This window comes from Oncorhynchus tshawytscha, linkage group LG26 (genome assembly GCF_018296145.1).
Source record: "Oncorhynchus tshawytscha isolate Ot180627B linkage group LG26, Otsh_v2.0, whole genome shotgun sequence".
NCBI lineage: Eukaryota > Metazoa > Chordata > Actinopteri > Salmoniformes > Salmonidae > Oncorhynchus > Oncorhynchus tshawytscha.
The window spans coordinates 32,034,594-32,062,523 of NC_056454.1; the positions used below are offsets into that span (position 1 = coordinate 32,034,594).

The window sequence follows — 27,930 nt, forward strand, 5'->3', positions numbered from 1 at the left end:
AAACTTCCCACAGTTGTGTCAAGTTGGCTGGATGTCCTTTGGGTGGTGAATCATGTTGAGCGTGAAAAACCCAGCAGCGTTGCAGTTCTTGACACAAACCGGTGCACCTGGCCCCAATTACCATACACCATTCAAAAAGGCACTTAAATATTTTGTCTTGCCCATTCACCCTCAAATGGTACACATACACAATCCATGTCTCAATGCTTAAAAATCCTTCTTTAACCTGTCTCCTCTCCTTCATCTACACTTATTGAAGTGGATTTAACAAGTGACATCAATAAGGGATCATAGCTTTCACCTGGATTCACATGGTCAGCCAATGTCATGGAAACAGCAGATGTTCCTAATGTTTTGTATACTCAGTTGATTATAATAGAGTACGACCCTTCCTCACACAGGAAGCTGGAAAGCTCCTAATCCAGGCTCTGGTCATCTCCAGTCTAGACTACTGCAACTCTCTGTTGGCTGGGCTCCCTGCATGTGCCACCAAACCCCTGCAACTTATCCAGAATGCAACAGCCCACTTGGTGTTCAACCTTCCCAAGTTCTCCAATGTCACCCCGCTACTCCACACACGCCACTGGCTTCCAGTCGAGGCTCACATCCACTACAGGACCATGGTGCTTGCCTACGGAGCAGCAAGGGTAACCGACCCTCCCTATCTTCAGGCTATACTGAACTGAAACCCTACACCCCAACCCAAGCACTCTGTTCTGCCACCTCTGGTCTCTTGGACGTCCCACCCCTACGGGTCAGCTCAGTCCAGTGTTCATTTTGGATTTAGCCGAGACTTAGTCATTTTGACAAAAATATAATTAAGTCTTAATCATTATTCAAATGAAAAAAATGTGACAGTCTAGTTATTGTCAAAATGACAAAAGCAGCAGGCAATTTTAGTAAACTAAATGCCCTTTCATTTTAGTCACATCACATTTGTATCGTCTCATCAACCTATAGTAAACAAAATCACAGACTTCCATGTGCACAAACACACAGTACACCATAGCCTTGTCCTACCAACATATTTTTCTGCATAACATCATATTCTCTTCCCAACAGCAGAAATATGATAAACATATACAGTGCTGTGAAAAAGTATTTGCCCCCTTTCTGATTTTCTCTATTTTTGATATTGAACATTAACAGATCAACCAAAACCTAATATTAGATAAAGGGAACCAGAGTTTAGATATAACAACAACAAAAAAAGTTATTTTATTTAAAAAAGTTGTGCAACACCCAATTCCCCTGTGTGAAAAAGTAATTGCCCGCTTACACTCAATAACTCATTGTGGCACCTTTAGCTGCAATGAATGATACCAAATGCTTCCTGTAGTTGTTGATCAGTCTCTCACATCGCTGTGGAGGAATTTTGGCCCACTCTTGCTTTAACTCAGTGACATTTGAGTTTTCAAGCATGAAATGCTTGTTTCAAGTCCAGCCACAACATCTCAATTGGGATTAGGCCTGGACTAGGCTATTCCAAAACTTCAAATGTGTTGCTTTTTTAACCATATTCATGTAGACTGTGTGTTTTGGATCATTGTCTTGCTGCATGACCCAGCTGCGCCTCAGCTTCAACTCACAGACAGATGACCTGACATTCGCCTGTAGAATTCTCTGATACAGAGCAGAATTCATGGTTCCTTCTATTAAGGCAAGTTGTCCAGGTCCGGAGGCAGCAAAGCATCCACAAACCATCACACTACCACCACCATGCTTGACCGTTGGTTGAAGATCTGATAACATTCGGTATCAAAAACAGAGAAAATCAGAAAGAGGGCAAATACTTTTCATGGCACTGTATTAGAATATATGAGAATTATCTGGCCATGTAAATGCCTATTTCAGCCTACATTGATATTACACATTACATACAAAACAAACAGACACACGCAAGCACAGAGGGACAGAGGAGAGAGAGAGAGGCAGGCACAATCACCAGATGGTGGTGTAAAGTATTGGCGAAGTAGTATGGGTTGCACCTCCATCATTCATCCCGTCATTGACATTGTTATCATCATCATTTCACAGACGCCGCAGCCACATTGATGCCTAAAAGTATAAAGGGAGCTAATGACTGTTTCAGCCAATGATGTAGTTGAGTCACTAAAGTAAAAGTCTTGAGTCCCCATGCTCGAGTCCTGGTCCAAGTGCTCAAGTCTGAGTCTCTAGGTCCACATGAACTCAAAATAAATTTACCCAGTCAGATAGTGTAGTGGCGAGAGGAATTTAGTCAATCAATTGTTTGCTCTCCCTTTCCCTTTCTTTTCCACCAAATGTTTGCATATAGGCTACGTTCAGTTGAAAGATGTTCTCGAATGTTGAAGATAGAAATACCATGAATAGAGCCAACGTTATTCCTTATTCAACATGTCAGAGGAAGGTTTGTTCTACATAGCATATTTCTATCTGAGCATTCTAAACGTTGCGTCCTTCTGAACGCGCCCCCAGGTTGTTAGCTATAGCTAGCTAACTGAACAAGGTGTAGCCTAAACCAATGGTTAACAGTCCGGTCCGCAAGTAGCTACGTTTTAAAACAGCCCGCGATATGCTTCATGAATATAAAATGCAGCCCACCAATGCATGATAGAAAGAAAAAAAAGTAGTGCCAGTATTATGGGTCATGTCTTTTGAACGGTAACCTAAGGGCTATTTTCTCTGAATAAAAGAGCGGGAATTGTCTTCTTTGGCCTCAGAACCTATATATGAGATGCAGTGGGAAAAGTGGGAGTGTTGAGCGAGACTACATTTACTGTTGGACATAGGCGGCAGAAAAAGCGCTTAGGCCCAATACTTTATTGCAGAAAAAACCCTGCCAATGGTGGAACCATCTTCCCCCTGAAGCTAGAACAGCTGATTCCCTGCCCATCTTCCAAAAACATCTGAAACCCTACCTCTTCAAAGAGTATCTTAAATGAATCCCATGGCAGTTTGCTCTTTAAACCATTCAGTTTGGTCTTTTTGAAAGCCATAGAGGGTGGGGGAGTTATTTGTTCCCCCAGGCATGGAAGACATGAACAAAGGTTGAAATTTAAAGCTGTGAGTGACAGGTCTTATTTCTCCCTCAGGCCATTGCTAACCGGCAGACTCTATATTAATACTGTGTGTGTGTGTGTGCTCCTTACACAACATACTTCAATTATTATCTAGTCACTCAACATTTTCTGAGAAGATTTCACATGGAATAGCTTTCTTTCTAATAATTGTTGCATTTTTATTTTTGTTGAAATGATTATGGCCTAAAAAAGTTAAAATGCTGAGGATTTTTCAAAATAAATAAAAATCGGATGTAAAATGACGTTTAGCTGCCAAAAGAATAAAACAAAAACAAAATCTAATCAGATGCCTTTCGCTGAAGTTCTGTGACCTTGGTTGCGTCCCAAATGGCATCCTATTCCTTATGTAGTGCACTACTTTTGGCCAGGGAACTATGTAGGGAATAGGGAGCCATTTGAGATGTATGAGGCCCAGAAGTGGGAACCAAGTCACTATTATTTGAGTCACAAGGTCCAAGTCTGGAGTCGAGTCTGGAGTCGAGTCTGGAGTCAAGTCCAGGTCGTGCATTCTAAGAGCAAGTCAAGTTGAGTCAAGTCACACGTTTTTTCAAGTCAAGTAAAAAAATGAATACAGGCAACGACTTGTTCAACAACAAAAAATCTGTCTATTTATGGAGGCTACTAGACAGCCCTTTATTTAGTCTACAACACATTGATTATGTAATAATACATTAACAACCAATTCCAAACACAAGCTTCTCAAGTACATTTTCACATAGCAAAATACCAGTAGGCCTCTGTTAGTAAGTGTTGCTTGATGCCCCATTGCTGGTGAGCTTGCAACGTAAACAGTTCATATTCTTGATGACCAAATCACTTGATTTTCAGAGCCCCCATATTTTATTTTACCTTTATTTAAATAGGCATGAGACAATTTTATTTGATATTATTGTATGATTTGATATTAATTTGTCAATCATCTCTCCCTACAATTTGACATTTGTGCTGCACCCGATCTCCTATAGCTGTAGACTTCCTTCCTGTTTGGCCCTGTCTGGGGGTGTCCTCGGATGGGGCCACAGTGTCTCCTGACCCCTCCTGTCTCAGCCTCCAGTATTTATGCTGCAGTAGTTAATGTGTCGGGGGGGCTAGGGTCAGTTTGTTATATCTGGAGTACCTCTCCTGTCCTATTCGGTGTCCTGTGTGAATCTAAGTGTGTGTTCTCTAATTCTCTCTCGGAGGACCTGAGCCCTAGGACCATGCCCCAGGACTACCTGACATGATGCCTCCTTGCTGTCCCCAGTCCACCTGGCCGTGCTGCTGCTCCAGTTTCAACTGTTCTGCCTTATTATTATTCGACCATGCTGGTCATTTATGAACATTTGAACATCTTGGCCATGTTCTGTTATAATCTCCACCCGGCACAGCCAGAAGAGGACTGGCCACCCCACATAGCCTGGTTCCTCTCTAGGTTTCTTCCTAGGTTTTGGCCTTTCTAGGGAGTTTATCCTAGCCACCGTGCTTCTACACCTGCATTCCTTGCTGTTTGGGGTTTTAGGCTGGGTTTCTGTATAGCACTTTGAGATATCAGCTGATGTACGAAGGGCTATATAAATACATTTGATTTGATTTGATTTACAGCAAATCAGCAATCTGTTCACTCAGCAGTTTTCAAACATTTTGACCTGCGAAGCCCAAAAAGGATTGGTTCAAAGCTTGCGACCCCTCGTGCACACGCGCATAGGGTGAACACAATCACTCCGCAAATGTAGCCTGTCATTACAGCCATAAACGGTGATGCATTTTCAAAACACAAGATACAGAAATAAACTGCGTTTTACATTTGGAGCTGAAAGTCATTCATGTTAGCAGTCACTATCAACTAGGGCTATTATGTCACTGTCACTTCTCTGGAGGTCAGAGCAAGCAGGATCATAACTGTATGCAGCGGAGGTTGCATGATCTGTCTGTAGCCTTTTTCTTACTCACAAACATCGTCATTCATTCTCCAGAATGTAACATCTTCATCCCGTAACTATTGAAGGTAGTGCGATGTTACAGCAATCTTTAGACATATAGCCAGAACTGAGGTATACAATTATAAAACCACCCAAACTAGGCCTATCTGAAATTTGAAAATGATCAATGAAATCACCAGCTTGTTGTGGCAAAGATGCGTCCGTAGCAGATTTATATGGATAATATTAATGTAGGTATGCTACTCTCTTTTTGCCAGGCAGAACTGGAGAATATCAAACAAGCGCTTTCTGGTCACTAATCTGAATATGTGCGTCTGCCTTTGTGCGCCAATGCTGGTGACTGGTCAACAGTTAAGAAGCACAACTTTTTGGTTCTGAAGCACAGATTAGAAGTTTTTGAAACAAGAATTTGGTCCAATGCCGTAGGCTAACGTTAGGTGACTAGATCGAATAAGCAAAAATATAAATATACAATACAAACAGTATGTATGTAGCCTATTAAAATATGTATGGAAAATATATACTTTTCCCATTCAGTTTCACACTCAATCCCCCCAAAACCTTCTCACTGTGCTAGCTCAGCCGACCTGTGTTGATTGACAGTTTGCTGGTTCAATCAGAGGGCAGAAAGTGTGCGTTTCACTAGCCAATCAGTTTTTTTGCAATTGTGATACTGTCTCTGGCTGCGTGTAGAGCAATCCACGGAGACTCTGTGCCACAAAATGAGTGACAAGGCGTAACAAAACCTGCCCAGATCATTTTAAGTAATCAGTCTCAAGTCGAGTCCCGAGTCTTGCGGCTCGAAGTCCAAGTCATGTCTCAAGATATTTTATTTTCTATCAAGCAGAGTTTCAAGTCATCAAATTTGTGACTCGAGTCGACTCACATCTCTGATAAGCCCTGGTCAAAAATAGAATAGGGTGCCATTTGGGAAACAGACCTTTTACTGTTAATACAAACCACTGTAAAATGTTCCGTGCAAGATGGAAATATTCTTGGAAACATTTCATGCTTTTCCAACATAAATAAAGTTTGCAGCTGCCCAAAGCTATGAGGAGTGGACATAGGAAGAGGAACATTTTGAAAACACGCTGAGAGAGGCAGTTTTGTGAAATCCAAGCCTATGGCTCAATAAATCTATTTTATTTCTCTAAGTGCACTCAGACAGCTCCTAAGCAAAAGGCCCTCCTTTGACCACTCTGCTCGGCCACATGAGAACGCCCATTGTGCCACTTCTTTTGGTACTGTTTGTCAACCAATTAGGAGCAAAAATATGCCTTATTTACCAAACTAAATGGATATTGGGCTCCATGTTTGGCAGGAACAAACATGAATGGGCCTGGCGTATTTCAGCAGAGAGGGAAACAGAAATCTGTTGTGGAGGCTGTGTGAGCGGAGGGCTTCCACATCCCTCTGGGAGTAGCTAGTAGCTGCACCAGTGTATGGTTCAACTACAGATTTAATAAATCATGCTTTTCAGCCCTCTACTTCTCAGTACACATCCGGGTACATGGACCACAGCGCTGGACGCTTCGTTACACAACATTCCACAACCCCAGAATATTTGCAGTTACTTTCCTGATTCTCCGTATGACTCCATCCTGCTGTTGCGGAAGGAGACAGAGGCTGTGTCCCAAATGGCACACTATTCCTTATTAGTGCGCTACATTTGACCAGGCAAAAGTTGTGGCCAAAAGTAGTGCACTAATAGGGAATAGTGTGTAATTTGGGATGCACATATGGGCCTTAGCAGCACTGAGACGGAGCTGAAGGAGACTTTTCCAGTCTGTGTGAGACATCCTGTGAAATGGCCTGTTTCTCTGAGACTAGCAGTCCCCCTAAGAGCCACAAAACTAATGAGAGAGATGAGTCCAAATGGAATAGGCTGCTACTGCACCAATATATTTTACTTAAGATTCCAATTCTTGGAAAGACATCTAAAGAACATACAAAAACATTAATCTTTACATTACATGTATTATACATAAACGTGTCAGGGGCCATTACATGTATTATACATAAACGTGTCAGGGGCCATTACATGTATTATACATAAACGTGTCAGGGGCCATTACATGTATTTTACATAAACGTGTCAGGGGCCATTACATGTATTATACATAAATGTGTCAGGGGCCATTACATGTATTATACATAAACGTGTCAGGGGCCATTACATGTATTTACATAAACGTGTCAGGGGCCATTACATGTATTTTACATAAACGTGTCAGGGGCCATTACATGTATTTTACATAAACGTGTCAGGGGCCATTACATGTATTTTACATAAACGTGTCAGGGGCCATTACATGTATTATACATAAACGTGTCAGGGGCCATTACATGTATTTTATGTATTCATTTATTTAAGTAGGAAAAACCCTTAAAAACATATTTTGCAAGGGCGACCTGATCAATTATGAGTTATGTTGAAAATACATGTCTTTAATAAATGACTATCGCAGAGTGACCCGCCAGACCTCAGTGATGCTTACTGTGAAGTTTTGTGACACAGTGGTAACATCATATCTCAATGGGACACTCACCTCCTCAGGACAGAGCTCATGGGTGCAGCTCATGAAGTGGGTACAGAGCAGAGGGAAGGAGATGGAGTGACGAGACTGGGATGGCAGCTCCAAACACTGCTGGAACATCTTCTCAAACGCACGACTGTAAAAGCTATCAGAAGGGAGAAGGAGAGAGAGAGGAGAGAGGAAAAGAGGAGGAGAGGGAGAGAGAGAGGAGAGAGGAAAAGAGGAGGAGAGGGAGAGAGAGAGGAGAGAGGAAAAGAGGAGTGGGAGAGAGAGAGAGGAAAAGAGGAGAAGAGAAAGAGACAGAAAGTGGAAGAGAGAGGGAAAGAGGAAGAGAGAGGGAAAGAGGGCGAGAAAGAGGACGAGTGAGAGAGAGAGAAAAGAGGAGGAGAGGAATAGAACGAGCATGAGCTGCAAATTTCAAAAATCCATCTGGTACAATCATATTTAAATCTGTCCAACCCTCTCCTCTCCTGTGCTGTCTCCACCGAACATAAAGAAAAATAACATAACAAAACCTCTAACAGACAGTTACCATGGGGTTTTAGAGGATGAATGATGGCTATATAGCCTATTAGCTTTTACTATGTTTTCCTTGTAAATGACTTTAACTGAATATGGAGGTAGATGTAAATGTAGACTCCAGAGGTAAACGTCCCACTTGCACACTGCACCTTTGATCCAATCTATTTCTATTGATGTCGCGTCTTCCTGTTTTTACTTTTATATGTACATTTGATGTGTTTTTATTAATATTTTACTTTTTCAATCAAATTGCCCAGCAATGGCTCTAAAGTACTCTGAATTCATTATTTTTTCAGAGATTTGAAGTGGGGCATGCTTACATCTGTATCGGACTCTTTTAAAGAACTGTGTGACTCTCTGAATCTTGAACAATTAATTAATGCACCTACAAGATCAAATCCCAGAGCACCTAACAAACCAACGCTATTGGATATTCTTCTAACGAATACCCCTCACAAATACACATGGACTGAGATATTCTGTAATGATGTCAGTGATCACTGTGCAAAGCTTGTGTTAGAAATACAAAAATGACCCTGTTACATTTTAGACAGTTTGATAAGCAAGCGTTTACATGATCTGATTCCCAATGTTGACACTGCCTGGGAATATTTTTATATGGCATTTTTGTCCATTTGTGATCAGCATGCCCCTGTGAAGAAATTTAGATTCAGTGGAAGGGACCATCCCTGGTTTTCTGATAACTTAGCAGAATTAATTAGAAACAGAAATGTCTCTTGGGCTCAAGATATACATATAAATCAAATCAAATGTTATTAGTCACATGCGCCGAATACACCTTACAGTGAAATGCTTACTTACGAGCCCCTAAACGACAGTTCATTTTTAAAAAATATGGAGAACAATAAGAGAGAAATGTAACAAGTAATTAAAGAGGAGCAGTAAAAAATAACAATATATACAGGGGGGTGCCGGTACAGAGTCAATGTGAGAGGGGCACCGGTTAGTTGAGGTAGTATGTACATGTAGGTAGTGTTAATTAAAGTGACTATGCATAGATGACAACAGAGAGTGGCAGTGGTGTGGAGAGGGGAGGGGGGCAATGTGAATAGTCTGGGTAGCCATTTGCCTAGATGTTCAGGGGTCTTATGGCTTGGGGGTAGAAGCTGTTTAGAAGCCTTTTGGACATAGACTTGGTGCTCTGGTACCACTTGCCGTGTGGTATCAGAGAAAACAGTCTATGACTAGGATGGCTGGAGTCTGGAGGGCTTTCATCTGACACTGCCTGGTATAGAGGTCCTGGATGGCAGGAAGCTTGGCCCCAGTGATGTACTGGGCGGTTCGCACTACCCTCTGGAGTGCCTTGCGGTCGGAGGCCGAGCAGTTGCCATACCAGGCAGTGATGCGACCAGATGCTCTTCGTGGTGCAGCTGTAGAACCTTTTGAGGATCTGAGGACCCATGCCAAATCTTTTCAGTCTCCTGAGGGGGAATAGGCTTTGTCGTGCCCTCTTTACAACTGTCGATGAGAATGGGGGTGTGCTCAGTCCTCTTTTTTCTGTAGTCCACAATCATCTCCTTTGTCTTGATCACGTTGAGGGAGAGGTTGTTGTCCTGGCACCACACTGCCAGTTCTCTGACCTCCTCCCTATAGGCTGTCTCGTTGTTGACGGTGATCAGGCCTACCACTGTTGTGTCATCGGCAAATTTAATGATGGTGTTGGAGTCGTGCCTGGCCGTGCAGTCATGAGTGAACAGGGAGTACAGGAGGGGACTGAGCAAGCACCCCTGAGGGGCCCCGGTGTTGAGAATCAGCGTGGCGGATGTGTTGTTACCTACCCCTACCACCTGGGGGCGGCCTGTCAGGAAGTCCAGATGCAGAGGGAGATGTTTAGTCCCAGGGTCCTTAGCTTAGTGATGAGCTTTGCGGGCACTATGGTGTTGAACGCTGAGCTGTGAATAGCATTCTCACATAGGTGTTCCTTTTGTCCAGGTGGGAAAGGGCAGTGTGGAGTGCAATAGAGACTGCATCATCTGTTGGGGCGGTATGCAAATTGGAGTGGGTCTAGGGTTTCCGGGATGATGGTGTTGATGTGAGCCATGACCAGCCTTTCAAAGCACTTCATGGCTACAGACGTGAGTGCTACGGGTCGGTAGTCATTTAGGCAGGTTACCTTCGTGTTCTTGGGCAGAGGAACTATGGTGGTCTGCTTAAAACCTGTTGGTATTACAGACCCCGACAGGGAGAGGTTGAAAATGTCAGTGAAGACACTTGCTAGTTGGTCAGCGCATGCTCGCAGTACAAGTCCTGGTATTCCGCCTGGCCTTGCGGCCTTGTGAACATTGACCTGTCTAAAGGTCTTACTCACATCGGCTACGGAGAGCGCGATCACACAGTCTTCCGGTACAGCTGGTGCCCTCATGCAGGTTTCAGTGTCATTTGCCTCGAAGCGAGTATAGATGTAGTTTGGCTCATCCGGTAGGTTTGTGTCACTGGGCAGCTCTCGGCTGTGCTACCCTTTGTAGTCTGTAATGGTTTGCAGGCCCTGTCACACCCGACGAGCGTCAGAGCCGGTGTAGTACGACTCGATCTTAGTTCTGTATTGACACTTTGCCTGTTTGATTGTTCGTCGGAGGGCATAGCGGGATTTCTTATAAGCTTCCGGGTTAGAGTCCCGCTCCTTGAAAGCGGCAGCTCTAGCCTTTAGCTCAGTGCGGATGTCCCCATAATCCATTGTTTCTAGTTGGGGTATGTACGTACGGTCACTGTGGGGACGACTTCATCGATGCACTTATTGATGAAGCCAATGACAGATGTGGTGTACTCCTCAATGCCATCGGAGGAATACTGGAACATATTCCAGTCTTTGCTAGCAAAACAGTCCTGTAGCTTAGCTTCTGCTTCATCTGACCACTTTTTTAATCGATCTAGTTACTGGTGCTTCCTGCTTTACTTTTTGCTGTAAGCAGGAATTTGGAAGATAGAATTATGGTCAGATTTGCCAAATGGAGGGCGAGGGAGAGCTTTGTATGCATCTCTGTGTCTGGAGTATAGGTGGTCCAGAGTTCTTTGCCCTCTGGTTGCACATTTAACATGTTGATAGAAATGAGGAAAAACTGATTTATGTTTCTCTGCATTAATGTCCCCGGATACTAGGAGCACCGCCTCTGGGTGAGCATTTTCTTATGGCGGAATACAGCTCATTCAATGCGGTCTTAGTGCCAGCCTACGACTGTGGTGGTATGCAAACGGCTACAAAAAATATGGATGAAAACTGTCTCGGTAGGTAATGTGGTCTGCAGCTTATCATGAGAAACTCTACCTCAGGCGAGCAATAGCTCTAGACTTTCTTAGATATCGTGCACCAGCTGTTGTTTACAAAAATACATAGACCGCCGCCTCTGGTCTTACCAGACGCCGCTGTTCTTACCAGACGCCGCTGTTCTTACCAGACGCCGCTGTTCTATCCTGCCGGTACATCGTATAATCAGCCAGCTGTATGTTGAGATTGTTGTCGTTCAGCCACAACTCCATGAAGCATAAGATGTAACAGTCTTTAATGTCCTGTTGGTAGTTTAATCTTCCCAATAACTCAATTTTTTTGTCCAAAGATTGCATGTTTGCGAGCAGAATTGAGGGGAGTGGGGGTTTATCCGATCGCCTCCTACTCCTCAGAAGGCAGCCCGCCCTATCTTTCTCCGCCTCCTCTTCACACAGATCACTGGGGTCGGGGCCTGTTCCCGAGGGAGCCATATATCCTCCGCCTTGGGCTCGTCAGACTCGTGAAAGGAGAAAAAGGATTCTGCTAGTCCGTGGTGAGTAATCGCAGTCCTGATGTCTAGAAGTTATTTTCAGTTATAAGAGACGGTAGCGGCAACATTATGTGCAAAAATAGTTTTTTTTTTTTTAAATGTTTAAAAAGTTTCAAACAACGCAACGCAGATAAACAAACAAAAAAACAATAGGTTAGGGGCACGTAAAACGTCTGCCATCTGCTCCGGCGCCATTTTACTCAATGCTCCTGTTGACTGGGCCTCCTTCAGAGTGCTAAGAAACAAATGTACAGGATTGATCAGGAAGTCCAAATCAGATTTCTATCTAAATACAGTCACAGAGAACCTTAACAACCCTACCATGTTCTGGAAGCTAATCAAATCAGTGTCAGGTTCTAATGTATCCTCTGGCCTTCCTGACCATTTAATGATGGATTCTAAAGAAGTGAAGGACAAAGATGATATTGTAGAGGTTTTTAACAAGCGCTTCATATCTGCTGGTTCAGTTTTTGATAACGGTGGGGCCCAGGTCTCTAATGTAAGTTCTGTTACAGTAAACTATGATATAGGCCCTCATGTGAACCATTAACTTTGAGCCTGTTTCTTATGCCGAGGTCTATAAAGCACTAAAGGCAATAGACAAAGTCGGCAGGCCCAGACAACCTGTATCCCTACCTCTTTAAGATAGCAGCTGGTATTATTACTGAACCTGTGGCTCACATTTTCAACTTGAGTCTCTTTACCAATTCCATACCCAGCATTTGGAAATCAGCTTATGTCCTCCCACTGCTAAAGGGAGGAGATCCCTTAGATGCCAATAACTATTGTCCTATCTCCAAACTCCCTATCCTGGCCAAAGTCTTTGAATCCCTATTGAACTCAGTTAAAAAACGTCTTAATTGAAAATAACATACTGAGCGGGGTTCAGTCTGGCTTTAGATCGACGCACAGCACCACAACTGCATCTATGGCAGTGACAAATGACAAACGCACCTGATAAAAAACAATATTGTGCTGCTCTGTTTGTTGATTTATCAAAGACATTTGATTCAGTTGACCATGAATTGTAGCTAGACTCAGTAACATTGGTCTCAGTAGAGGGGCAGTAAATTGGTTTAGGAACTATCTTTCTGACAGAAAACAATGTGAATATACCAACAATCACAAGGCTAGCATTCTTGAGATTAATAGAGGTGTGCCCCAGGGTGCCATTTTAGCTCCTGTATTGTTCTCAATTTTTATTTATGATTTGTGAACTGGGATGCAACCAGCAAAGTTGTATCTATATGCAGATAATAGTCATATATTAATGTGCTCCTTCTCTGGTTCAGGCTGCAGGCCTCCCTATATGGTCTCAAATTGGTCTTGAACGCACAAAAAACTAAATTAATTAACTTTACCAGAGCTCACACTCAGCCAAATAAGGTTAAAATTTGTCACATCTGGTGGCTTATTAATTGAAAAAAGTGGCATCCTACAAATACCTAGGTATATAGTTGGATGACATGTTTTCCTTTAAAGTTCATATGGATAATCTTGTGAAGAAACTGAAATTGGGTTTTTATTTTAATAGTAAGCCTTGCTTCCTGCTTACGGCTAGAAAGAAGGTTGTTCAGGCCACTTCTCTCTCTGTAATTGATTATGGTGACTTGTATAGGCATGGAGCCTCCTCCATCTTACAGAAACTGGACTCTGTTTATAATGCATCCATTGCACTTTATTACAAATGCCAAGTCACTCACCCATTGCACCTTGTACCAAAATGGTGGTTTGGACATCACTTTATATGTGCAGAAAGCTACATTTGTATGTGTTCGCCTACAAAGCCCTTTTGGATAAACTCCCTCTTTACCTCAGTAGTCTGGTCTCCTTCACCACCGGCAGTTACCATACCCGGTTTGCTAGGTGGTTGCTACTTAAGTCCCCAGGACATTTACAGTATTAGGTGAGACTGCCTTCTCGTCTTGTTTTTTGATGGGAGAATGTTACAGGAGTGTAAATGCTTTTTTAGGCTGGATCATGCTGGTGAATTGTATTGTAATGCTGTATGTTTAAATTTTGTAATGAATTGATTGTTGCTGCCTCCATTGAAAAAGATCCTGGTAAAAAAATATTTTTTAAAAATGGGACATGTTTTTCTAAATAGGAATCCGAATCCCAAATGTAGACGCCTACCAGAAGATGGAGTCCACATAACCGAATACCTTTACTGTTTTAAAAGGCTGTGTAACTGAACATGGAGGTAAATGTCAACGTAGATGCCTACCAGAATAGGCCCTGCTGTAAAGTAGCGTCTTGTCCAGGGGGTGTACTTCTACATCAAGCTCTCTCACGCTATGGAAAAGGGAGATATGCGCCTGCCCTTTGGGTTGTTCTGGCGCAAACAAGGTTTACTTACCAGAATATGGAGAGGTCAGACGTCTCCACCAGCATCTCCACCAGGGAATCCACCATCTTGGTGTGAAATATAATGGTATTCATCATCTTTCCTAGCTCACGGTGGTCTGCGATGCCCAGAGAAGCCTTTGACACGCTAGTATAGGCCTGACCAAGAGATAAACAAGGCATTATTGGTATGTCTGACCAGAGGAAAACACAACATGTACCTTCTCATTCAAGAGTTTTCTTATTTTTACTATTTTCTACATTGTAGAAAAATAGTGAAGACATTATAACTATGAAATAACATATGGAATCATGTAGTAACCAAAAGTGTTCAACAAAATCTAAATATATTTTATATTTGAGATTCTTCAAAGTAGCCACCCTTTTCATGACAGCTTTGCACACTTGGCATTCTCTCAACCAGCTTCATGAGGAATGCTTTCCCAACAGTCTTGAAGGAGTTCCCACATATGCTGATCACTTTTTGGCTACTTTTTCCTTCGCGCTGCAGTCCAACTCATCCCAAACCATCTCAATTGAGTTGAGGTCGGGTAAACCATCTCAATTGGGTTGAGGTTAGGTGATTGTGGAGACCAGGACATCTGATGTAGCACTCCACCACTCTCCTTCTTGGTCAAATAGCCTTCACACAGCCTGTAGCTTTGTTTTGGGTCATTGTCCTGTTGAAAAGCAAATGATAGTCCCACTAAGCACAAACCAGATGGGTTGGCGTATCACTGCAGAATGATGTGGTAGCCATGCTAATTAAATATGCCTTGAATTATAAAGAAATCAGTGTCACCAGCAAAGCACCCCCACCATCACACCTCCTCCTCCATGCTTCATGGCGGGAACCACACATGCGGAGATCATTCATTCACCTACTCTGCATCACACAAAGACACGGCAGTTGTAACCAAACATTTTGTACTCATCAGACCAAAGGACAGATTTCCACCGGTCTAATGTCCATTGCTTGTGTTTCTTGGCCCAAGCAAGTCTCTTCTTCTTATTGGTGTCCTTTAGTAGTGGTTACTTTGCAGCAATTCGACCATGAAGGCCTGATTCACGCAGTCTCCTATGAACAGTTGATGTTGAGATGGGTTTGTTACTTGAACTCTGTCAAGCATTTATTTGGGTTGCAATCTGAGGTGCAGCTAACTCTAATGAACGTATCCTCTGCAGCAGAGGTAACTGTGGGTCTTCCTTTCCTGTGGTGGTCCTCATGAGAGACAGTTTCATAATAGCACTTGATGGTTTTTGTGACTGCACTTGAAAAAAACTTTCAAAGTTCTTGAAATGTTCTGTATTCTGTTTATCTTTGCTTATCAGAGCTGTTCTTGCCATTATATGGACTTGGTATTTTACCAAATAGGGCTATCTTCTGTATACTACCCTTACCTTGTCACAACACAACTGATTGGCTCAAACGCATTAAGGTAAGAAATTCCACAAATTTTCAAGGCATACCTGTTAATTGAAATGCAGTCCAGGTGACTACCTCATGAAGAGGATTGAGAGAACGCCAAGAGTGTGCAAAGCTGTCATTAAGGCAAACAGTGGCTACTTTGAAGAATTTCCATTTATTTAACACTTTTTTGGTGACTATATGATTCCATATGTGTTATTTCATAGTTTTGATGTCTTCACTATTATTAAATAGTCAAAATAAAGAAAAACCCCTTTAATGAGTAGGTGTCCACACTTGACTGGTACTTGTATGTAATGTTGTCTACAGCTGAAGCGGCTTTATACCTATTTTATTTGTCAAATCAACAGATTTTTGGTATCACGCAGTTTGAAATCTTTTAAAGAATCATTTTCCTGTTAGTAGCGTTCCTTTGCCACTTTCCCAAAAAAAAACTATTTCTGAGGAATTAAAGAAAAAGCTGATTCGATTTGAATTTGGAAGTCAGTGGGAGTCTGGAAGGAAAAGTGTGGTTGGATGAGTTACCATATCATTAACATCTAAGGAAAGATTTCTGGGAAGACGTCCGTGTTAACTTGATACCGCTGATACTGACAATAGCCAAATAACACAATTTCCTCCCAAAGCATATGGTATCAAACCAAGACTGTATGCAAAACAGATTCTCTCTGGTGTCTTTGCAGAGTTCAAGACTATGCTTTCTTTGATCGTCGAGATCGTCAGAAGGAAAATGGCTACAGTTCTGAAACTGTGTCCCAAATGGCACCCTTCTCACATAGTGCACTACTTTTGACCAGAGCCCTATGGAGCAATATGTAGGGAATAGGGTGTAATTTGGGCAACACAACAAGAGCAGTGAAACATCTGCGTTACCAGGGTACAACTAGGCCTTAGGGAATCAATCTGAGAATCCAAAAATAAAAGCACATACTTTTTGGAAAGAAGTCATCGTGAGCTACACAAGTGTGAGAAAATGCAGTGAAAGTGTTGACTCGAACATGTTCCACTGGGTCTCAACATCTCTAAATGCCTGCCAACTTAAAGAACATTCGATGCCAACCTGGTACCACAGCCACAAAGACATTTAGCAGGTGCTAAACTCACACAACCGTTGTTCAAACGTCCGAGCAAGGATTATATATTGAAAAATTAGGCAAGGGGAAAGCTTAAAGATGATTGGAATTCAAGGCCTATTTCAAAACGTTAAAGTGCTGTTGCATGATGTTCATGGTGCCATTGTCAGAACCACATTAGAAAACAGCACTGTGGAGAAGAGACATGACAAGAGAAAAACAGAGAAAGAGAGAAAGAGAGAGGGTTTGGGTTTCTCTTCCCTCAATCCAGTCCAACTGTGGCTCAACCAACATCTGCTAGTTGGAGTTAGATCATGACATGATGCAAGACTCAGTTTAGATTACAATCACTAACATGACCTTACTGTGGTAATGGCAGCTTGTGTTTCTCATCCAACATGTTCACTTAATGGATCAGACAAACAACAAGAGGTTCCTAAATAAAACTGAGAGATTTAAAGAAAATAAAGAAAAGTACTTGATAGATAGAAAGAAAATTGATATGGCTTATGACAAGGTCTGTGTGCTGTAACCGCTCACATGGCTTGTGGGTTGTGGTTGACAAGCAGCTCGGAGGAGAAGAGAGCACATGTGGTAGAACCTTTAGAAGCAGTGTTCTTGATGCTTGTGGAAGAGACAGGTTTAGGTTCTGATCCAAACATGAAGCTTTCAGGACCATCTTGATAAACTAGGATTATTGGCTGACACATTCTTATTTACAACCATGTATTTTTTAGGGATTACACTGACACCTAAATATGTAGGTATAGGCATATACTGTGGATACAGTACAGCTGTTCATGCACATAATGTGTAAAATACTTTGTGAATTTGCTTTGACCCTGGCAAACACTAAACGCAAAAACACAGTGAATAAACCAACATCCTGCTTCTTGTAATCTGAGCAGTTCTGTTTTTGCTATCATAGTGTTAAGAGGCTGGCTGTGAAGGGTGTAGCGCAGTCAGTAGAAAAACCATGAGACTTGAGAAAATAGTTGTTCAGCTGTGTTGGGAAAACAGTCCCCATTCCACGCATGGAAGCTTTTCTCTTTTCCCCTTGCCTGCTGACTAAACTGAGAAACTTTTCCGAGTTGAAGAATTTCTTGCCGAGGCCCTGAGCTAAGATCAAACATCTCAGAGGGAGTTGAGTGGGACCGTACGTCACAAATGCACCCAATTCCCTATGTAGTGCACTACTTTTGACTAGGGCCTAAAGACCTAACGCGTAAGACCCTGGTCAAAAGTAATGTGAACAGGGCGCCATTTGGGACGCACGCTGAAAAATCCATCCGAGTTGAGGGCTGGGCGAATCGGAAGGCAGCGAAACGGTGAGCCGACCAACGGGTCAGGGAGTGATGTGGGTCCCTGACAGCAGGGATGGTTGTGTTGATCTCAGCAGAGTACTGAGGAGTCAAGCGTGATTGAGAGAGAGAAAGAAAGTGAGAGAGCTCAACTCAACCACACTTGAAAATAATATGCCATCTCTTTTCTGGGGTGAGTTGCGATTTATTTGGGACAGGATAAAAGACGTGCAACGATTCTTAAACAAACACTGTTTCAAAGAAGAATATTTATTGTCATTCATTCCAAATTCATTTTTAAGAAATGGTCAGGGAATGGGGCCCAGAATCTATCTTCCAATAAAGTTATTTTCCCTGAGAACATGGACATTTATTTTTCATCACTTCAAATAACATGTACATCATGCACATGAATAAACAAAGAAAACAGATGTCTTGATGATGTATAGACATTTGTCCTCCTCACAGTATCTCAGGCCATATTATCTATTACTAGTCTGTTAAATTAATGTGCAGTGGGGCTTCTCACACAGGTACAAAGAACATCGCTCTGGGCCTGTATTCACAAAGTGTCTTAGAGTAGGAGTGTGGATCTAGGAACAGGTCCCCCCTCTTATTCATTACGACCTAAAATACTAAACTGTCCTATATCCGTTATATATTGTCCCCCCCACACACACACACTGGCTTACAGATAGGAAAGTAAGACAGGAGTAGGGTAACTGGAGTAGTGTAGCATGCTAAACACTGCTCTCTCATTACTGGCTAATTATGAGTGCTAATTATGACACACACACACACAGAGCACAGTGGCCTCTCAGCATGACCTGGGTTCAAATCATATTCAAAATCTTCCAAAATAATTTAGGCCTTTGCTCTAGCCTGCCTGGAGTGCCAGATGGGCTGGGTTTGACACTTTTGAGACTATTATAGTTGTTCCATTGCACCAAGCAAGCTCAATTGAGCAGACATGAAGTATTGTGAAAGGATTTCAAACACTATTTGAACCCACGTCTGCCTCCCAGCTCCAGCCGCAAAGCTGGTCTCATTTTCCTGATGGCTTCTTACCTGCAATCTGAACCAGTCCAGCCTCATGCCCCTGAAATCGAACACGTCCCCGTCTTCCACTGTAACACCGACAGAGACAATTCACTCAGATATGGGATCAACATGACACAGGAAGAAGGGAGGACAGAGTAGGGGAGACGTGGAGAGCGGCGCGGGCTCCTACTCTGCTCGCCATCTGTCCTCCCTCCTTTCATCTGTCCTTCACTCAGCCATTACCAAAACAACCGACAATGGCTTTTAGTGCTCAAGACTAACATGGCTAGATAAAAAACAACTAAGCATGATCAAGTAGACATTTCCTAACCTGGACTATTTACTGTACAGCAACAGGATGGATTGAACTGTGTTATCAACAACAGTCTCAATGAGAAACTGTTTATTGTTGATGATATTTCTGTAATATGAGTGGCAGGCCGTGTTAGGTTGAATACCTTGTTTGACGCCGAGGGAGGTCATGGTGTTGACGAAGGAGGACATGATAATGGACTCATCCTCAGGACAGACGGACAGATTCTAGAGGAGAGGAAAATGAGGAGAGGACAGGGCCTCAGTTAGACACGGTTTAAAGTTGGAATTCACACCGCATATCAGAGAGCAAGACATGTCCAAGCAAAAAAAATAATAAACAAAATACTTCATCTCCATCTAGTGGTCAGCTCTGTTGTTTTCCTTCAAAATAGAAACCTGCATACAACATAGTACAGTACACTGGATCATCAGTCATACCCTAGATCATAAATACTAAGATATTATGAAACCAAGGGGAGAACATTGACAATGAGTTCCTCTGAAATGGCATCCTAATCCCTACATAGTAAACTACTTTTGACCTGGGACCCATGGACCATGGTCATATGTAGTGAAATATATACAGTGCATTCGGAAATAATTCAGACCCTTCACATTTTGATACGTTTCAGCCTTATTCTAAAATGGATTAAATTTAAATTAAAATCCTCAATCTACACACAATAACCCATAACGACAAAGTGACACAGGTTAAGACATTTTTGCAAATGTATTAAAAATAAAAAACTGAAATTATTCAGGCCCTTTGCTATGAGACTTGAAATTTAGCTCAGGTGTGTCCTGTTTCTATTGACCATACATAAGATGTTTCTACAACTTGATTGGAGTCCACCTGTGGTAAATTCAAATGATTGGACATTATTTAGAAAGGCAGCATTGAAGGTCCCCCAAAAAACAGTGGCCTCCATCATTCTTAAATGTAAATAGTTTGGAACCACCAAGACTCTTCCTAGAGCTGGCTGCCCAGCCAAACTGAGCAATCAGGGGAGAAGGGCATTGGCCAGGAACGTGACCAAGAACCCGATGGTCACTCTGGCAGAGCTCCAGAGTTGCTCTGTGGAGATGGGAGAAACTTCCAGAAGGACAACCATCTATGTAGCATGCCACCAATCAGGCCTTTATGGTAGAGTGGCCAGATGGAAGCCACTTCTCAGTAAAAGGCACATGACAGCCAATTTGGAGTTTGCAAAAAAGGTACCTAAAGGATTCTCAGACCATGAGAAACAAGATTATCTAGCCTGAAATCAAACCTGGCATCATCCTCACGGTGAAGCATGGAGGTAGCAGCATCATGCTGTTGGGGATGTTTTTCAGCGACAGGGAAACTAGCCAGGATCGAGGAAAAGATGAACGGAGCAAAGTACAGAGCGATCCTTGATGAAAACCTGCTCCAGAGCGCTCAGGACCTCAGACCGGGGGCGAATGTTCCCCTTCCAACAAGACAACGACCCTAAGCCAAGACAACGCAGGAGTAGCTTTGGAACATCTCTGAATATCCTTGAGTGTCCCAGCCAGAGCCCGGAATTGAACCCGATCGAGCATCTTTGAAGAGACCTGAAAATATCTGTGCAGCGACGCTCCCCATCCAACCTGACAGAGCTTGAGAAGATCTGCAGAGAAGAATGGGAGAAACTCCACAAATACAGGTGACAAGCTGTAATTTGGGGCTGTAATCACTACCAACAATCCTTCAACAAAATACTGAGTAAAGGGTCCGAATACTTAAGTAAATGTAATATTTAAATAAAAAAGATTTATGCCTTGTCATTATGTGTGTGGTATTGTGTGTAGATTGATGACGAAAAAAACAATTTAATACATACTAGAATAAATCTAACGTACCAAAATCTAACGTACCATTTGAGAGGGAGCCCATGAGAGCTTCAGCTAGCAGTCTTACCTGTACTAGCTCGTTGAGCACCACGGCATCGAAGCCAGACAGGTACTGGACATAGTACCTCTGCATGACAGGACCATACTTCCTCACATGAGCCCTCAGCTCCTCCATGTAGAAGATCAGCTCTGCAATGTGCCTGAGGACATAGAAAAGCAAAAATTATACAAAACATAAATGCAAAATGTAAATTGTTGGTCCCATGTTTGATTAGCTGAAATAAAAAGATCCCAGAAACTTTCCATATACACAAATCTTATTTCTCTTAAATTTTGTGCACAAATGTCTTTACATCCCTTTTCGTGAGCATTTCTCCTTTGCCAAAATAATCCATCCACCTGACAGGTGTGGCATATCAAGAAGCTGATTAAACAGCATGATCATTACCCAGGTGCACCTTGTGCTGGGGACTATAAAAGGCCACTCTAAAATGTGCAGTTTTGTCATAGAACACAATGCCACAGATGTCTCAAGTTGAGGGAGCGTGCAATTGGCATGTTGACTGCAGGAATGTCCACCAGAGCCATTGCCAGAGAATTGAATGTTAATTTCGCAAATATTGTTTTAGAGAATTTGGCAGTACTTCCAACCGGCCTCACAACCGCAGACCACGTGTAACCACGCCAGCCCAGGAACCTCCACATACGGCTTCTTCACCCGAGGGATCATCTGAGACCAGCCAACTGGACAGCTGATGAAACTGAGGAGTATTTCTGTCTGTAATAAAGCCCTTTGTGGGGAAAAACTCATTCTCATTGGCTGGGCCTGGCTCCCCAGTGGGTGGGGGGCTATGTCCTGCCAGGCCCCACCCATGGCTGCGCCCCTGCCCAGTCATGTGAAATCCATAGATTAGGGCCTAATGAATTTATTTCAATTGACTGATTTCCTTATATGAACTGTAACTCAGTAAAATCATTGAAATTGTTGCATATTGCGTATTATTTTCATTTAGTATAAGAGAATAGAAGACCTAAACTTCATTCGTATGCTCAATACTCCTACACATCACAGCTTTCCTTAAAGGGTAATTTTATTCAAAAATCTTTGAGACATAGCACTTTTAGCCTCCTGATGGCAGTCAAGCAAGAGAAAAACGTGTCACGAAGATGCATTTTCACACAGGGCCACTACATGCCATAGTTACAAGTTGAGTCAGTAGGATGTCTTACTTGTCAATAAAGTCATCTGTGCTCTTCTTCTGGATGTTGTCTGCATGTCGTAGCAGCCAAATGATCTCATCCCGAGCGAACGACAGAGCCATGAATACAAACAGGGCCTAGGCAGAGGACAGGAGTCAGGTTTTATAGTTAATATCACCCATCAATTAGACACGACAGCCCACTTAGAGAGTGTAAGGACTACTGGATCTAAACAGGTCATTCAGGATTTGAATCCCAATTCTCTGACCCCTTTAAAGTTAGTCCAACTAGCATTATCATGTCCACACAACTAGTGTGCTTATACTATAGTGCTCGTTCAACTAGCATTATCATGTTAACACAACTAGAGTGCCTATCCAACTAGCATTATCATGTTAACACAACTAGAGTGCCTATACTATAGTGTTCGTTCAACAAGCAGTATCATGTGAACACAACTAGAGTGCCTATAGTGTCAGTCCAACTAGCATCATCATATTAACACAACGAGTGTATAGTGTTAGTCCAACACAGGAGGTGGTGGCACCTTAATTGGGGAGGACGGGCTCGTGGTATTGGCTAGAGCGGAATGATATCAAATACATCTAACACATGGTTTCCAAGTGTTAGATGGCATTCCATTTACTCAGTTCCAGACATTATTATGAGCCGTCCTCCCCTCAGAGCTTCCACTGTAGTCCAACTAGCATTATCATGTTAACACAACTAGAGTGCCTATAATGTTAGTCCAACTAGAGAGCAGTAGCGCAGGTGCAGAGCTGTGGTTGAGTGGCAACACTCCCGGCAAAAGCCACATATACAAATCTCCCTAACTGAGACTGGGGTTCAATCCCTGTGTCCACTCTTCCCACTGTTTCTCCCACCTGTATCCCCTTCTGATTTCAAAACTGTCTAAATGGTGCCGTGATGAAAGAGCAGTGGTGCAGTACCTTTGGGCCCAGTAATCCTGGCTGGTCAGATAGGACTGTGGCCAGCTCCTTCAGGGCAGACCTCAAGAACTTGCGTCTTTCTCTGTGCATCAAGCCTCTGTAACAAAACAAACAATCACATTCTGAGAGGATAGTGTGGCAAATACCATTTAAAATCTCTGTGCTGAATTGCATCCTAAACCGCCAATGAGATACATTTGTGGGGCACTTACGCATGTGACAGAGCTTGTTCTTTGCACTCTTTGATGTCATTCACACGCTTATTGTAGCTGTGAAATGAAAAGGAAGAATAGTTCATTTACTCATACACACTTAAAATGCCTGGGTATATTCTTAAACTGTCCCTCATTGAGCATGCTTTTCAGTCCAGGGCGATGCTTAATCTGAGTCCAGGAAAACTGTTAATGTGTGATCCCTCACCCGCGGATGTTGATGAAGAGGTCCTCAGCAGCCTTGTGGATGTGGAACACCTCGTCTCTGAAGAGACAGAGGCAGGTGCTGCTCTGAAGAGCCAACTTCCACAGGCTCAGAGCTGCCTGGTCGCTGTTCAAGACCCCATGACACAGGATGAAGCCAACTGACACACAAACACAAGGACAGAGAGAGTTCGATGCACAGAAATAAGATTGTGAATCATTCAAAACAAATACGGCATTTGTGGGGAATAAGAATATTTAGACTGATTTATAATTTTACCTGTGTTTTAAAGTGTTATGCTTTTAGATATGCACATTGATGTTAAATACACCTGTACCATGAATTACAATTTAAAAAATGATCATGCTCCCCATTCCCTCCAATGGTATAAACCTATCAAGTCAATCAGGTCAGACTGTACTCTACAAACAAACACTTACATACTATCCACTTCTCCATGGCGTCCAGGGACAAGTATTCACAGGGCATCTAGAAGAAACAGAATCAAAGGTCAATGCATGTGGCTGTGAGCAGGAAACGGTGTGATTGGAGATCTACAGTGCCCATAGAAAGTCTACACCATTGAATTGTTTTCAGATTTGGTTGCATTTCAAAAGAGGGATTTAAATAGATTTCATTTTTAGTTCCAACATATGTTGAGCACTTGTTGGCTGCTTTTTCTTCAATCTGCAGTCCAACTCATCCCAAACCATCTCAATTGGGTTGAGGTTGGATGATTGCTGCTCAGGGATGTTATCATGAGGGCATTGGTGATTTTTAAAACAGCTACAGAGTTCAATGGCTGTGATGGGAGAACACTGAGAATGGTTTAACAACATTGTAGTAATTCCACAATAATGACCTAAATGACAGTGAAAAGAATACAAATATACAGAATAAAAATATTCCAAAACATGCATCTTGTATGCAACAAGGCACAAAAGTAATACTGCCCCAAAAAATCCTAGAGGAAAACCTGCTTCAGCTAGCTTTACACCAGACACTGGGAAAGGAATTCACCTTTTAGCAGGACAATCTACATCACAAAGCCAAATCTACAATGGAGTTGCTTACCAAGAAGACAGGGAATGTTCCTGAGGCCAAATTACAGTTTTGACTTAAATCTGCTTGAAAATCTATGACAAGACTTGAAAATTATTGTATAGCTATGATCCTTGACAGACCTTGAAGAATTTTGAAAATAATACTGGGCAAATACTGCACAATACTTGTGCAAAGCTCTTATGGGACTTTCCCAAGAAGACACAGCTGTAATCGCTGCCAAAGGTGTTTCTAACATGTATTGACTCAGTGGGGTGAATAGTTATCTAATCAAAATATTAGTGTTTTATTTTTCATTAAGCTAAAATAAAATAAAAATTGCATTTTTCTTCCACTTTGACATTACAATATTTTGTGTATATCGTTGACAAAAAATTACCATTTTAATCCCTCTATGTAACACAATAACATATGCAGTAATCCAAGGGGCTATAGACTTTCTATAGGCAGGCAGTGTATTGATGGTACTGTGTGGCTCAAGTATGGCACTAGCAACACCGTAGTCATGGGTTCAACTCCTGGAGAGATCACATTACTGCACTCACCCTCACTGTGTCTGACTGGGCTGGGTTGAGCACGGTAACTCACTGTGTCTGACTGGGCTGGGTTGAGCACGGTAACTCACTGTGTCTGACTGGGCTGGGTTGAGCACGGTAACTCACTGTGTCTGACTGGGCTGGGTTGAGCACGGTAACTCACTGTGTCTGACTGGGCTGGGTTGAGCACGGTAACTCACTGTGTCTGACTGGGCTGGGTTGAGCACGGTAACTCACTGTGTCTGACTGGGCTGGGTTGAGCACGGTAACTCACTGTGTCTGACTGGGCTGGGTTGAGCATGGTGCTAGGAGCACTGATGAGACTGAGTAGCTGGGCGTTCCTCCACTGGTCAGCAGACAGGTTTCTCCTGGGGTACACCATCTGGAGGGAGAGCAGGGCGTCTGACAACGACTACAGGGGAGGGAGAGATTGATTTAGGACAGTTTATATTAACTTTCATGAACAAGCATTAATCAACTATTAACACATATGTATTTTATTATTAGTAAACATTTAAAAACAATATAAGCATTTATAAACATGGCTTAAGCATACAAGTTATAATACAGTGTAACCAAAAAATGTGTTATTGTCAGTGCTCAGGACAAGAACATAACATGTTGAGATATAGGTGACACTATTCACCTTCCCATGTGGAACAAACTCCTCCATCATCTTTTTCAGGGGGTTCTCGTAGTCAACGATCATCTGTCCCAGCCTAGGGTACTCTCGATCACTAGATGGGGAACAAACATAAAACAATGTTGTTGATATTTCTAGTTCTAAGGGATTTCTAAGTCCGAATCAACAATACAAAGAGTGTTTTAGTCATGCATTACATTTTCCCTATAATACTATGCCATTTTAATATAATGCCACTGGAACTGTACGTATAAAAGCTTTAAGCTTCACTTATTTGAATATTAATATTGTTTTACCTTGATCCATGTGTCATTTCATGGGCATAGTTGTAGAGGCCAATGATAGCTTTCCTCTCTTCAATCCGAGACAGTAGCATCATTAGGTTAGTGTAGGTCACTACTAAGTCAAGGTAGTTTTTGGTCAGGTCAAAGTTTACAGTCTGTAGAAAGATATGGGAACAAAATTAGATCTAGACCGATCCCTTAAGAGTCAACATACTTATCTAATCCAAGTAAAAACACAACATCTTTGAGATATAATCTTGGAGGAATAACCAAAAGCATTCTGTAATTACATGTATTGTATAAATAAATGTGTCTTACAATATCAAAGAATACTTGGCAAGCATCGATAGTGTTCAGCAGCTCACAGACATGGTCCTGGAAGCAGAGAAAGAAAACAGTATTTATATACATTTCACAGTATAGTACCTTGATAATAAGTGTAACTGACTTGTGATGGATTATCATTACACATGTATATAAAGTACTGTAGAATTGGTATCAAGACAGTCATATTATGCTCCTGCTACTGCTTATTTGACAACGGATCTTAAAACCCGTTCTCTATTTTCACTACATTGAATGATGCTTAAATTGCACATACCTTAAACTCCATCACATCTACGAATGTGAAGTAATACAACGCTAGATTCTTAAGGATTTCAGACTTCTCTTTCTGTAGTTGTGCAAGCTGTTGCTGTAGAAAAAAAATACATGATTGTAACAAAAAGGTGCTCTAAAGTTAAACATAGGACACACAAAGGTTCAATGTATGGATGCTATGGAACAATGAGCACAGTCAAATAGGCTGACGGAATCTGGCATAAGAGTTCAAACATTGTATACTTTATCGTGACTTTGACATCTGTGTTTGCTAGTTCATGATTGGTAGAGCAGTGAGTGGTCTCAACTTGTTAGAATAACTAGATATCCTGAGAAATACTACCAAGGACATCACACAATGTGTCAGGGTGACATTTTGACAACGCTAAACTGTAGAGCTCTAACCAAAAACACCTTTCCAAAACACTCATGTCGCCTTCGTTAACGACTGCATTTTTAGCACTGTCACAATGGGGGCTTTATTTAACCACTGATAGCCTCTCACAAGCCAAAAATGAAGTCATGTTTTATGGATTGTTATCTGTGGTGTGCGTCTCAAATGGCACCCTATTCCCTATGTAGTGTGCTTCTTTTGACCAAGGACCATAAGGCTCTAGGTAAAAGTAGTGCAGTATAATGAGAATAGGGTGCTATTTGGGACACACCCTTGGTCTCTTGCCCATAAATGTTACTTATTCTAACTATTAACAGTTACCTAACAGTATTGAAAAACTTGAGTGTGAAAGATAATACAAATATGAATAATTAGCAACAAATTAAATGAAAATCTGCTACATAGAGAATAATAAGACATGCAAAACATAGAAAGAAAGGAACTCTGAGGAGCTTCAACTTACCAAAATAATATTCCAGAAAAAAGCCAAGAAGTTAAGCATGCAAAACAAAAACACAGACCAAGTAAAACATGAACCACTGCAGCAAAAAGTACAACATAGCAAACCACATGACAGCTACACCACAGAAGCAGTTAAACAGTTCAAATGAAATAGAAAGCCGGCCAATGGTGTTAGATAAGCATCAAGTGGAAAAACACTTGAAAAGACAA

The 27,930-nt window shown here is 42.1% G+C and overlaps 1 protein-coding gene across 8 annotated transcripts in view; it reads right to left on the reverse strand.

The window, feature by feature from the left end:
• nckap1 (NCK-associated protein 1) overlaps window positions 1-27,930 on the reverse strand; it is a 63,776-nt gene that overhangs the window by 26,759 nt on the left and 9,087 nt on the right. For 3 of the 8 annotated variants that reach the window (XM_024389593.2, XM_024389597.2, XM_024389592.2), the window contains 15 exons: window positions 26,866-26,958; window positions 26,583-26,639; window positions 26,277-26,419; window positions 25,984-26,074; window positions 25,612-25,749; window positions 24,180-24,228; window positions 23,743-23,899; window positions 23,535-23,591; window positions 23,323-23,419; window positions 22,403-22,509; window positions 21,240-21,372; window positions 19,463-19,543; window positions 19,031-19,099; window positions 14,173-14,318; window positions 7,531-7,663 (listed from right to left, as the gene is read on the reverse strand). In XM_024389593.2, the coding sequence (XP_024245361.1) occupies window positions 7,531-7,663; window positions 14,173-14,318; window positions 19,031-19,099; window positions 19,463-19,543; window positions 21,240-21,372; window positions 22,403-22,509; window positions 23,323-23,419; window positions 23,535-23,591; window positions 23,743-23,899; window positions 24,180-24,228; window positions 25,612-25,749; window positions 25,984-26,074; window positions 26,277-26,419; window positions 26,583-26,639; window positions 26,866-26,958 (1,551 nt within the window). Of the gene's footprint in view, window positions 1-7,530; window positions 7,664-14,172; window positions 14,319-19,030; window positions 19,100-19,461; window positions 19,544-21,239; window positions 21,373-22,402; window positions 22,510-23,322; window positions 23,420-23,534; window positions 23,592-23,742; window positions 23,900-24,179; window positions 24,229-25,611; window positions 25,750-25,983; window positions 26,075-26,276; window positions 26,420-26,582; window positions 26,640-26,865; window positions 26,959-27,930 lie in introns of all 8 variants that reach the window. The other 5 variants (XM_024389594.2, XM_042306487.1, XM_024389595.2 and 2 more) reach the window with 3 other exon arrangements.